Consider the following 12,372-nt stretch of genomic DNA (forward strand, 5'->3'; position numbering starts at 1 on the left):
GCGTCATAATTTCTCCGAATGGCTTTGATTGATTGCATACTGATCGGATACCAACGACTGAAATTAGCACCGATTTGGTTCAAGTTCTGTTGAGCAGCATCATAATGTCCCATATTCCACCAATCTGCTCGCTGCTGAAGGCCCCCGGCAGCCAACTTTGTCGCGAGAACTTGTCAGCGAGAATTTTAAAGCTGGAACGGCTTCGGGGGATTTGAGATGCAAAGTGATGTCTTTAAGGTCTGACGATACTCCCTTGCATCTCGATGAAGCACATATCCTCCGAATGCATCACAACAATTAACCCGCGCCCCACTGGGGTCTGTGTATAACACGCCCTACTGGGGGGGGGGGGGCTATTCATAGCCCCCCCTTCTAACTCCGAAACTACTGGGCCGATCGTCAAAATTCAAACGGCGTCTGATAGCCCCGGAAAAACTGTCGAGCGAAACCTAATTTCATTGACCTCGAGGTTACCGATGACGTCACAGGTCAGGTCAAAGTAAAAATTATTAGCACTTTGGCTTGTTCACATTTTGGGCTCTGGCCGCCGTCTTACAAGTCAGATCAGGCTCATTTTTGGTTTCCACACTCGTGAACAGATGCTCTAGATACCTTGAGGGTACCAAACTTGTACTTTGATTTTCAGGTCAGGGTCAGGTCATCACAGGTCACGAAAATATTATATCATGCGTCGGTCACGTGACACATGTTTTATGGTCCATTTAGGCCATAGATTTCGAATTTGATGTCGTCTGTGTCATTCAAGGTCATTTTGAGTCGAAATTAGCTTAGGTCAGGTCACTTTCAGGTCAAAAAAGGTCAAATTTTGAAGTTGAAATTTTTCAACAAAAAAGGTGTCTATTGGATGCAGTTTGAGCTCAGGAACACGATGGTGCCATTTATATTGGTGTATGATGCCAAATACGTACTGAAAAATTGATTTGAAAAATTAATAATTGTGAATTTTTTGCAATAATGCATATAACGTGGCCATTTTTGAAGATATTTAGCTAAAACTTGCTAGAGTTAGTCATAATCATGCGTTCTGTCACATATATTCCGGTTTTTTCGAAAAGTCAAAAACTTTTTGAAAAAAATATAAAAATATAAATTTTGAATATTATTATATAAAATTTTCGAAATTTTCAAAATTTTGAAAATCCGAGATAGCAGTTTGATAGCGCGGTCAATTCTGAGTCCTTTCATGCAAAGAAATTGGATCTAGCTTAAAAACTGAGCTCTTGGGAGCGATTGCCGTGGTTCAATGTTTTGCGTCGAAATCGGACGAACATGACGTCACTCTGACGTCATTTCCGGCCGACCTATGGTAGCTACGAAGTTCAAATTTTGACACAAGGTGTCAAATTGATGCAGCCGAAGGTACTGAAAGTTTGGCGTCGATTCGTCAAGCGGTTTGGAAGTTATTGCAGAAAAACGGGAGGGGGGGCTATAAATAGCCCCCCCCCAGTGGGGCGCGGGTTAAGTTTTAATTTATGTGACGAGACAGGATGTGATTATTTCAAAACAGCTACCTCGGCTGCCTCTAACAGAAACGTCCGTCGTATCAGTAATGTCGGCGAAGTGTTATCTTCTAACGCTCCGGGAGACTCGGAGTGGCGCGGTCGTTTGTCTTCCGTAGAAAATGTGCCGCAATTGTCACAGCCAGGAGATTTTTCACGGTTACGAGGTTTTTATCGTTTTATTTGGTAAAATAGGACCAGATCTGTTGCAATGTACTGCTTACGATTTTCTCACTTTTGATCTCCTTTTCTTGCAGGGTATAAATCCGAAGGCTTCTTTGTACTGTTTTATCATTGCTGCTTTGTGTGTTCACTGTTCATCGCCGCTGCTCATGACCCTGCTACATGACTTCCCGTCGCCTTATACCCAATTTGATGTCCTTCGCCCATAATCCAGACATGAACCCCGATCTCCATCTCCTCCTCTTCACCAAGCCTCTGCTTTTTCTTGTCTGCTGTTTCATAACCCCGTTCCATTACCCTTCTCCTTCCCCTCGACGCTCTTTACCCTCACCCTAACCCCCATCTAACCTCCCCCCCTCCATTCTCAGGACGACTCTGTGCAGCTGCACCTGCTGTCTGGCCGGCCGCAGCTACACCATCGAGTTCCTGCGCTTCTGCAAGCAGGCCACTCTGCAGTTCTGTGTGGTCAAGCCGGTGATGGCCTGTGTCACCATCGTCCTGGAGGCCTACGGAAAATATTCGGACGGATACTGGAGGTGAGAGGAAGGATGGGGGAGAAGAGCTAGGGGGCAAGGGAGAGGGAGAGGAGTAGGGAGAGTGAGATAGACCAAGGGTATAGTGATGCAGGGCCGGATGCGGCAAGGGCTAGTTAAGTAGGGGAGAGAGATGAAATGCTCACTGTTTGACATATTTCATGTTGTGTGTGTGTTTACGGTCAAAATCAGCGAAATTTCATGCTAGAATGGTTCTTCGTGAATCCATTATTGCCACAATGTGGTGCTATATTTCTTTTGATCAAACCAATCCCAAGACGCTTCAAAATTTCTGTATTTGTCGGCAATTCAGTTCAATTGGATTGCCGCTCCTTGTGTGTGCATGAAACAACCCATACAAGAAAAAACAATAGTTTCACACTCTACATTCATTTCATTTTGATGTATTTCGTAACGTTTGATATTGTGCAGTTTGTGTTTATGTGTAGTGTTGTGTTTGTATGTAGCCATTTATAATTGGTCGCCGTAACATGACCTCTCGTAATCCGGCCCGATCTGGGTCCAACCTCTATCTATCCTCTCTGATCCCCGATCGGCGGGCCCATCCATCCATCGGTCGGTGCTCCGCTGAGTTATGGTTGTCTGTCCAATGTATTGGCGGATGTCGATGGCTGTGACGGCCTGCCGAGTTATGTTCGTCTACTACCTGATCAGCTGTTGTGGCTCCGCTGGGAGCCACACGTTGCCACCGCCGCCGCCGCCGCCGCCGCCGCCGCCGCCGCCGCCGTCCGCCGCTGCCGCCCGGCGCCCGCCGCCAAAGCAAGGTGTGCCAGAGTGAGCGAGGCGAGCCGGCTCCCTCGGCGGCGGCGGCGGCGGCGGCGGCGGCGGCGGTGTTATGGGCGACTAGTGGCCGGGCCGGCGGGCGCGCAGCCTTGAGGCCCGCCTGACACGGCCGGCCGGCCGGCGGACGCGCAGATCAGGCCCACGGTGCGCGCGCGGGCCCGGCCCCAGGCTCGCCCTGCTGTGACGGTTGGGCGAGGAAAGACGCGTAGCGAGAGACGTGGGGTTTGATGAAGCTTGGCAAACTGGGAAGTTTGCTTGAGTTAGAAAATGTTCCTGGGTTTGTGTGTTAAAAAATGAAGAGTAGAGTTTAGGTGTTGATGTGTTCGTATGTATGTTGGGAAGGAATGCAGCGTACACGTACGGTGGCTTATCGATCGGCCACGTACCAGCCATGCAGGTGATATGGTGCAGAGGATCGGATGCTATTTTGTTTATTGGTTGCGCCTAAGTTGAAATAGGGTATGGAAATTTTGTTTCGTCTGCAGTGGGCGAGTTGTGCGTGTACCCGCAAAATATTTGCACCATGTTTGCACCACCACAGCTGATGATTACTCATATTATTGGTTGGCTCATAGATGATCACTTTCGTTAAAGTTTTAAGCCGGTTTTTGAATTAAATGCATGCTATTATAACAAAGCATGACTAAATTACAAGACGGTATTGTATAGCCAAAGCGCTCCATAACCGTAATGCCTCGCGCAGTCCACAGTTTTTCATGTGTAACATCGCTACTGATCAACAACTTCACCATCTCTGACCCCCTCCGTTTCCCACAGCGCGACCAGCGGGTACCTCTATATCACCATCATCTACAACTTCAGCGTGTGTCTGACATCCTCCCCCCCCCCCCAGCGCGACGAGCGGCTACCTCTACATCACCATCATCTACAACTTCAGCGTTTCGCTGGCGCTCTATGCGCTCTTCCTGTTCTACCACGCCACCAGGGAGATGCTGCGACCCTTCGATCCCGTCATCAAGTTCTTCACAGTGAAGTCGGTCATCTTTCTGTCCTTCTGGCAGGGTGAGATATGCATAGAACGAGACGCCTGCATAGACGTCCGTTGGTTTTTGGATTGTAGGCCGAGGTTTTCTAGGCAGTGTTTTTCTCTGTTTTACTTCATTCGGACGTTGGTTTTTATTTGACGATTTCATCAAATGTTTCACAACAGAATGTGTTTCATAACAAATTTTTGAGTAGACAGGAAATCGCCTTATTTTGCAACAATTGCAGATCAATAATTGATCATTAAGCCTGTAAATAACTCATTTTGAAGTTGTAATAAACAGCCGCGATCGTGATAACTTCTAACTCAAAGTGTTCACGTTCCATTATCCACCCCCCCCCCCCCCTCCCCAGGCGTGCTTCAAGCCATTCTGTAGATGAGTAACATGTCCTTCCCCCTCCCCAGGCGTGCTTCTGGCCATTCTCGAGTGGAGCGACATGTTCGAGGAGCGCAGCTACATCAACCCAGGCACCATGTCGGCCGGCTACCAGAACTTCCTCGTCTGTATCGAGATGTTCTTCGCCGCCATCATGCTGCGCTACGCGTTCCCGCATACGACCTACTCCCAGGAGTGTTTTACCGATCCGAGCGGACGGTCGGTGACCATGACGAGTATCTCCAGCTCTCTGAAGGTAGGTTTGGTGGGGGGGGGGGCAAGGAGGGAGGGAGGGAGGGAGGGAGGGAGGGAGGGAGGGAGGGAGGGTGAGAGAGGGAGAGGGAGGGGAAGAGAGGGAGGTGGTACCTAGGTGTCGTTAACCGTTTTTTATAGTAAGCCTCTACGTTTGTTTTTGTTTTTGAGACCGATTGTACTACATGTGAGCTTTCTTTAGGATGTTTTTTTTTTATCCGGTTGTAATCCATGAGCGTATCCTGAGAGCATTTGAATGGATTACGTCCGGTATTGTACCCATAATCGGATTTCACCCGCATTTGGTAGTGATTTGAATGGGATGAATGGTGTCAACATAGTCATTAACACTTACTTTTAGTCTCTGAACTGTCGCTTATGCCGGATGTAGTTTATGTAGAAGGATGTGTGGTCATCTCGGTACCCGTCTAACTAGTCAGTCTTCTCTCTCGTCTCTTTCGAAACACTCACAGTTAAAAGGCCATCCACAAATCACATTATCAACATTGAACGCGGTATACCATGAGTCCGTATGGACCATGAGTCCGTAAATGCAGTTTCTCTCTCTCTCTCTCTCTCTCTCTCTCTCTCTCTCTCTCTCTCTCTCTCTCTCTCTCTCTCTCTCTCTCTCTCTCTCTCTCTCTCTCTCTCTCTCTCTCTCTCTCTCTCTCTCTCTCTCGCTATGCTTTCCCTGCCATTCTTTTGCCATCCCACAACATTGCGCTGCTTACATTTCGCCTCGCCTCTCCTCTCTTTCCCCTCCCCATCCTCTTTTCCCCATGTCCAATGACTGCACCAGTCCCGTCCGGTCCAGACCACACAGTGCGGCACTCTGCACGGGGGGGAAGGGGGGGGGCTGTGTGGGCCACTCCGGGATCGATTCACCGACGCCCGAACGTCTAGTCCGGGCGACCGAACGGCCGACCGAGCGATTAGCTGTACGTTCTTTGATCGTGATGCCTTTGCCGCTGTTATCTGTGTCGGTCTTTGGTGTGTAATGAAGTACTGTTATCTCCGTTGGCCGTCAGATATGGTGTGTTGTGGTCAAATCAGACAAGTCACAAATGCGTCCCTGTATATTGGGTGTATTACAATTAATGTTTGACGCTTTTATTTTGTGTTTTCGCAGGAGACGATGAACCCACGAGATATAATGACGGACGCGATTCACAACTTCCATCCGCAGTACAGCCAGTACACCCAGTACAGTGCCGGTACGTACACTGCAGTACACTGCGGTACATTCAGTACACTGCAGTACAGCCAGTACACCCAGTACAGCGCCGGTACGTACACTGCAGTACACTGCAGTACATTCAGTACAGCCAGTACACCCAGTACATAGTTCACCAATAGTACACCGGGTGTACTAATACGGGTGTACTACACCCGTATTACTTCCATAGTTTGGTACCGTTTTATATTACGGTCACAGAAGCTCGATTTTACATGCAAAAGCCGTTCAAAGCCGTGCTTTCACAGACGGCTTTGAAGACTCCCCAGATGTATTTGTCGTTCCATTTTACGTGAACTTCTGTGAGATGCATTCAGAATAGCTGAGACTCGGCGCAAGCAGCTTACATTGAGCGTCTCGAGTAGACACTTTATTATCTGCTAGCTGTTGGTATTTCCCCTTACGTTTCCCTAGTTTGACCAGCTTTCCCAAGTATCGAACAACTAGATTGGGTAACTACCACTAGGGACAAATTACTTAGCTATTGGACGCGAATAATTCTATGATCTTCATCCGTGCGTGTAAATCCCATGTTGTGATGCATTACGGTGCGGTAAACACGATTATGCGGGTATTTGTGTACCTGACAGCTCTACGATTGCCGAGCTTTTTTACCTCTCCGGGCTGGCTTTGGCTGAGACGGATCCATCGCAGCTGTCGGCGGCAATAAATGTATTCCAGACATCGGCTCGACGCTGCGTCCAGAGCACTTTGTCAGGGGTTCGTTCAAATTGATGAGTTCGGGGTAATGCTGCGCGACTTGGGTGACAATTCACGGGGGTCTCACGTCAGATTCAGTCAGCTTTATTCACTGTGAGCTCTATTGAGGCAAATTCACGGCAGATAAGAACGAGTGTTTTTCGTGGCTGATTGGTAATGCAAAATGTGGACACTAGGGTATTTAAGCAGCGCCATTCGTTAGCCCTAGGATATAAATAAAGAGTAGTGATTGTTGATATCAATTCAAATGTGACACACTACAAATAATACTGATACTACAAACACACCTGGAAGGGGCTGGTACACATCTACTCTCAGGTAGGTTTGTTTTAGGTGATATTTCAACAGAATGCATTCTCGTTTTGCTTGTATGCACGTCAATTGCTCGCTTGCATTTTTGCCATGCATTTTTATTTGCTGACTGCAATTCTAAGTTCAGTTTAGTCGTGTGGTATTCTTTAGCTAGTAGCAACTACGTATGCTAGTATGTGTATGCTATAGCTAGAATATCGTTTAGGATTAATCAAACTTAGCCGGTGTCGTAGAGGGATAGCTGACAATGATCCAACAAGCTTAGTGACCTGTGTCTGTGTGTTTGTCATTATCTCATTCCTCTCTTACCTCGAAACTGGCACCCACCCACACATTCACCCTTTGAAAGGTTTGGGTTCAATAAAGTAAGGGTATTGGCTGAGCCTGACTCGTACAGGGTGTGAACTGGGTTTGGTTTGGTTTGGTTTGGTTTGGTTAGGTTTGAAATGTGCCTGATGAGACTCTTCACTCTAAACGCTGCACTTGTCTTGGGCCCTTGGTGTGGTGAATTCTCCCAACGTGCATGGGTTGATATTTGACAATCGTTTTGTCGTTTTCTTTCCTGATTGGTTTGGTGTACGATGTGATTCAATTTGTGAACGCCCTTTGTAGATTGTGTGATTTATTATGCAGCGCATCTTCATCATGTGCTTTATCGTGCATTGTATCGTGTGCTGTGCCGTATAAGATTGGTGTTTGATGTAAAAAGTTGTACATTGCTGTATAGCTGTATCATTTCGCGAATGATTGCGTTATATGGATGTGCTTTGTCCCTTACTATGCTATTTGAATAAGCCGTTGGGTATTTTTGCTTTATATTGACGTCCGTTTTCCCGCACCTCTCTGCAAGCAGAGACAGTAATTAATCCCCGATTACATTCCCCTCTAAAAATAGCCGTCGGTCCGTGGATCTCTGTCGGTCGTACCTCTCCTTATAGAGACATCAGTCAGTCGCCGCTCGCTGGATGCTCTCTATTTATAGCTACTCTCCTCAGTGGAGTGGCAATGTCAGAATGTGATGAAGGTCGATGGTGTGTCCGAATTTCTCAGAGGAGGATTTTATCATCCCGCGCTGTGATATTTATCTAGGACAGAAATGTGTTCAAATGGAAATATCGGGACACAGTAACATATGTACATGCTTCTGGATTTTAAGCCGTGCTTTTTGTGATATAATAATGCGATCCTTTTCAGTTCCCAGACCATACACCAGACCGAATTTCTAGTTCTGCTGGCTGAATAAAAAGATGGCGGCCATCCTTTTGATTTTGGCTGGGTTTATGACTCTGTTTAACTTCTAGGGTGAAATGTGAGTTCCCATTGTTTTTGAAGCCTGTAACGCTTTTAACCATGTTAGCTGATGGAGCATGTTTCACAAGCTTCCTTTGTTCTCTCAATTTCAAATTATCTCAGATATGACAATATGTATTTTTGTAAGGTAACACGAAGTCTGAAATTTAAAAGTAATCCCAGCCAGACTGGGACACCCATACTTTCAGAGGCATGGGGGCAGATGCTTAGGGGAGAGGGATTAGGGGAACCGCCTCGTGACCTTTGTTGGAGATCTGTGACCTTTGTGGGAGGAGGAGGATCTGTGTCCAGACTCCAGAGTCGCTGATCGGCCATTGATGGTTGAAGTTTGTCAGACCGGGGTCTGTCGGTGGGACGGATTCCTGGAACTGAGACGTGGTCGATCTGGCGGAACCGTGGGCGCCCTCCAGTGGTGGATTGTCATGACTGAGTTGTTTAGAAGTTGTGTTCTGTAACTGGTCCTTGGGAGTGAGAGGGTTGTCCCGGCATGGGAGGGGGAGGGGGTTGTGAAGTAAATATGACTGTGACTGGAATGTGATTTCGCGATGCGTTCATTTGGTTGGCGTGATTTGTTCCGGGACGGTGCGATTCACATGCCTTTGTTTTTTTTATGTGGCGTATAAGACGTGTGGTCCTTTGGGCGTGATTGTGTAGAACCTAATTCCCAGCTATCACGCTTAAATTGAGAACGATTCCCTGCCCAGTGTTGCCCCGTCGCTGCACGTGAATGACCTTAAAATATGCCTGCCTTGCATCGGTAGCGAATGCATCCAATCAGTTATATTGAATGTTTTACCAATGACTGTTACATCCGTGTTTGTCCTGCTCGAAATTTGGCTGTTCTCTGTATGACGGTCCAGTGACCCGACCCCTCCCTGCCTGCTGCCCCTCCCCTGACCCCGGTGACCCGCCGCTGACCGGCCGGCGCCCGCAGGCATCGGTGACGGCAGCAGTCGCCGTCCGCCCGCCTCCCGGCCCGCCGAACTGGACGTCACATCCACCGCAGTGGCGCCGCCTGTCGGCCCGTCGGCAGGGTTTCAGGAGCTGCGCGCGCCGCCAGGCGGCAGCACCAGCGCTCCGCCAGGTGGCAGCACCGGCGGCATGGTGCCGGGCTATCAGCAGGGTACTGGCGTGCGCTCGGCGGCGGTGGCGGTGGTGGGCACGGCACCTCGCGCAGTAGAAACACAGCTCAGCACTTGGTGGAGGAGAGGGGCACGCGGGCGGGGGATGGAGTGGCGGGCTGGTGCCGGAGTGGGGAGTTTGGGGATGAAGGCCAATGAGGTCTTGTCAGACCAGAGACGACCTAACTAATTTGTGTCTTTTCCTTCCTTCATTCTTATGCTGCTGTTTTTAGTTTACTATAAAAACTCATATTTTATATTCATGAACGTAAAAGTGGAGTGTCATTATTTGTTGATACAGTTATTGATCTTTTTCTTTATATGTACCGGCAATAAGGGAATGATAAGTTAGTTTTCTTCTGAACTCACTTATTGATTTTGTCCGTATTCTGTGTACTCCGGCACCGTCTGCGCTCCGTTACCCCTGGACTGCGTGCGCCCGGCACTGGTGGTGGTCCAGCTCGTATGTCTCACAGCCGACACCCCACCGCCACTGTCTCACAGCCACTGTTTGTCTCACCGTATCTCACTTGTCACTGTCTCACCGAATATGTGTCAGTGTTTCACTGATCACTGTATCTGCGTCACTGTCTCACTGTTGTGCCTCACCGTCACGGCCTCATCGTGTCTCACTCATTGTCTCACTCAGTCCATGTCTCACGTTGGTTGTCTCACGTCATGCCGTGGCTCACTTCTCACTTTTCTTAGCCTTGCTCACGTCTATTCGTATTCTCGCCAACACTGTCACTCTTTCACTGTATTATATTTGTCATGCTGGCTCGCCTAGACATTTTGTTGGACCGTCCCTCTCATGATGTATCATAAGATGTGTATTCCAGCTGCACATTCAGTGTGTCAACTCTGTCACACCGCTTTAGCTACTGTCTTACACATAATCTCATCTCGAGGATCCGCTTAAACGTTTTCCTCACCATTCCCTGTGTCAATTTGTGTCATAATATGTATCTGTTTCGCATACTGTATAAAGTATATACAATGTGCATTTATTCCCCTCTCGCTCATTCATCTACGCGCGATTTGTGTGTACGTTTACCCTTCACTCGCTCATAACCACAGCTTAAACACTGTTTGCTTCGTGTACATTCTCACCGCTCTAAGCACTGTTGTTCATAGTCGCACACCGATGTCTATCAGACGTTCACCCACATCTAAGCGCCTAAAAGTAGACATTCGCGGTAGATCGGACCAGACGCGTTAGTGTTGACTGCAGTGCCGTGCCCGCCACCCGCCGGCGGCCCGGGCTGCCTTATGTGTTCGTGATGGGACGGCCAGGGGACGGCTTTTGGCGGTGGTGGTGGTGGTGATACGGGGATGGTGCTAGGTGGTGGAGACTGGTGCTAGTTTGGTGCGGTGGTTAATTGGTTCTGCTTTGGTGCTGCTGGAGGTTCTGCCACTCGGTGCTGGTTTGTAGTGTTTCGGTGATGTTATTCGTGCTGATAGGTGGTGTGTGCTGACGGCTTCTGATCTAATGTCTGCTACCATTGAGGCTGTTATTGTCGGCTCGATTCTGGTTCTCTCTCAGTTCCTAGTGATTCCTGACGGGTTGACTGGTGCGTCCCACAGTATCTGCCATCGGTCTTTCAACTCCTGACCTGGACGGACGGCTGAAGATCGCTCTACTTCTATTTCGATTTCGTGTTTAAGTGTTTTGGTAGCTGCAGCTGGGAGAGACTTGACATAACTCAAGCCTCCACTGACATAACCTAAAGCAACTAGCAGACATGCTAGTGCAGCACTGTTAGACTGATGCTGCCAATTATTTGGAAAGAGCGTTCGATGCGCATTTGTGGCGTTTGAGATATTAGTTAGCGCGCCGGCCTTCTGTCTAGTTGGCTTCGATGATTAGAGCTTAGCCAAGTGGTTGCGGACAAGTTAACTGAAATACAGCGGGTAGTGAAGCTCTTTGATCGATGGTACAAGGGTTTCGACTTGTGTTCGTAAGCATAATGTTGTATTTTGATCCAGCCAGCCTTCATGATTCCGTTTGGATGTGGATTTCCACAGCATGCCTATCTGTGCCTCTCGTGTCGCTTCTTGCCTGCATGTGCCCGTCTCTTGCACGCTTTGCACTTTGGTTCGCTTTTTCCAATGAAATGTGTGTTTCTTAAATATTTTTGTTTAGATTCTGATTTACTTAGTAACTTTAAAATGTCCCTATCACTTTTTGTTGAATATTTTTTTTGCGGGCTTTTCAAATAATTTTTGATAACCAGGCTATTCCAGATTCGCATGTAAATTAAGTATTTCTGTTTCCATCATGAATGACAATAATTTTGCTCACTAGATGTATTAATTTCTACCTAGGGTGTCGGCGTTTTGACCATTTGTGCCCCACCATAACCGGTTTTCTCTGGTTTCAGCCGGCGGTCGGCCAAGCAAGAACCACTCTCGTACCCACTCGGGCAGCTACGACGGTGACGCCGGTGTGCCCCAGTCCAGTCTCCATGGCAACAAGAGACCAAACAACCCGCGCGTCAGCGGACTCAGCTACACGGAGAAAACCACACTGCTCTCTAGCGACGACGAGTTCCCGTGAGCGGCCGCGACCGGGGCGACACCTATACCGTAGTTAGTTACTCTGCGCGCCGCTAGGTGTCCCTGACCGGTGATTGGGTTCGGTGATTCTGTGATTAGTTGAGTCGCTCCGCGGCCTGCGAGGGCGGTAGACGTTTTCTGTTGATATCACGTGCCACCGCAGCGGATATACGCCGTGATAATTATGCGCCGCTGGAGCATAGCTCGGGTATAACAAGCTATGATTTTCCCAGGTGTAAGTTATGTACAGTGTTTTTGTATTGCTTTTCACACATTTAGCCTCACGCATTGATGTAATTTTGTTAAAACTATCGCTGTTGTAGTCTTTTTATAGTTCGTTTTTCTTAAGTTCGACCCTCACTGTAAACATCTTTTTGGAAACAGCACGAGAATTGCTAGCTGAATTACTGAGAAAACTGGTTAGCGCACTTTGTACTGGAGATA

The 12,372-nt window shown here is 48.1% G+C and overlaps 1 protein-coding gene across 3 annotated transcripts in view; it reads left to right on the forward strand.

Moving 5' to 3' along the window:
- LOC122374538 (transmembrane protein 184B-like) overlaps positions 1–12,372 on the forward strand; it is a 33,522-nt gene that overhangs the window by 18,761 nt on the left and 2,389 nt on the right. The window contains exons 5-10 of one of the 3 annotated variants that reach the window (XM_043353345.1): positions 2,072–2,239; positions 3,894–4,063; positions 4,452–4,678; positions 5,804–5,888; positions 9,186–9,374; positions 11,754–12,258. In XM_043353345.1, the coding sequence (XP_043209280.1) occupies positions 2,072–2,239; positions 3,894–4,063; positions 4,452–4,678; positions 5,804–5,888; positions 9,186–9,374; positions 11,754–11,929 (1,015 nt within the window). In that variant the 3' untranslated portion in view covers positions 11,930–12,258. Of the gene's footprint in view, positions 1–2,071; positions 2,240–3,893; positions 4,064–4,451; positions 4,679–5,803; positions 5,889–9,185; positions 9,375–11,753; positions 12,259–12,372 lie in introns of those variants that run through there. The other 2 variants (XM_043353346.1, XM_043353347.1) reach the window with 2 other exon arrangements.

This window comes from Amphibalanus amphitrite, unplaced genomic scaffold (genome assembly GCF_019059575.1).
Source record: "Amphibalanus amphitrite isolate SeventyFive unplaced genomic scaffold, NRLGWU_Aamphi_draft 001669F_arrow, whole genome shotgun sequence".
Lineage (NCBI taxonomy): Eukaryota > Metazoa > Arthropoda > Thecostraca > Balanomorpha > Balanidae > Amphibalanus > Amphibalanus amphitrite.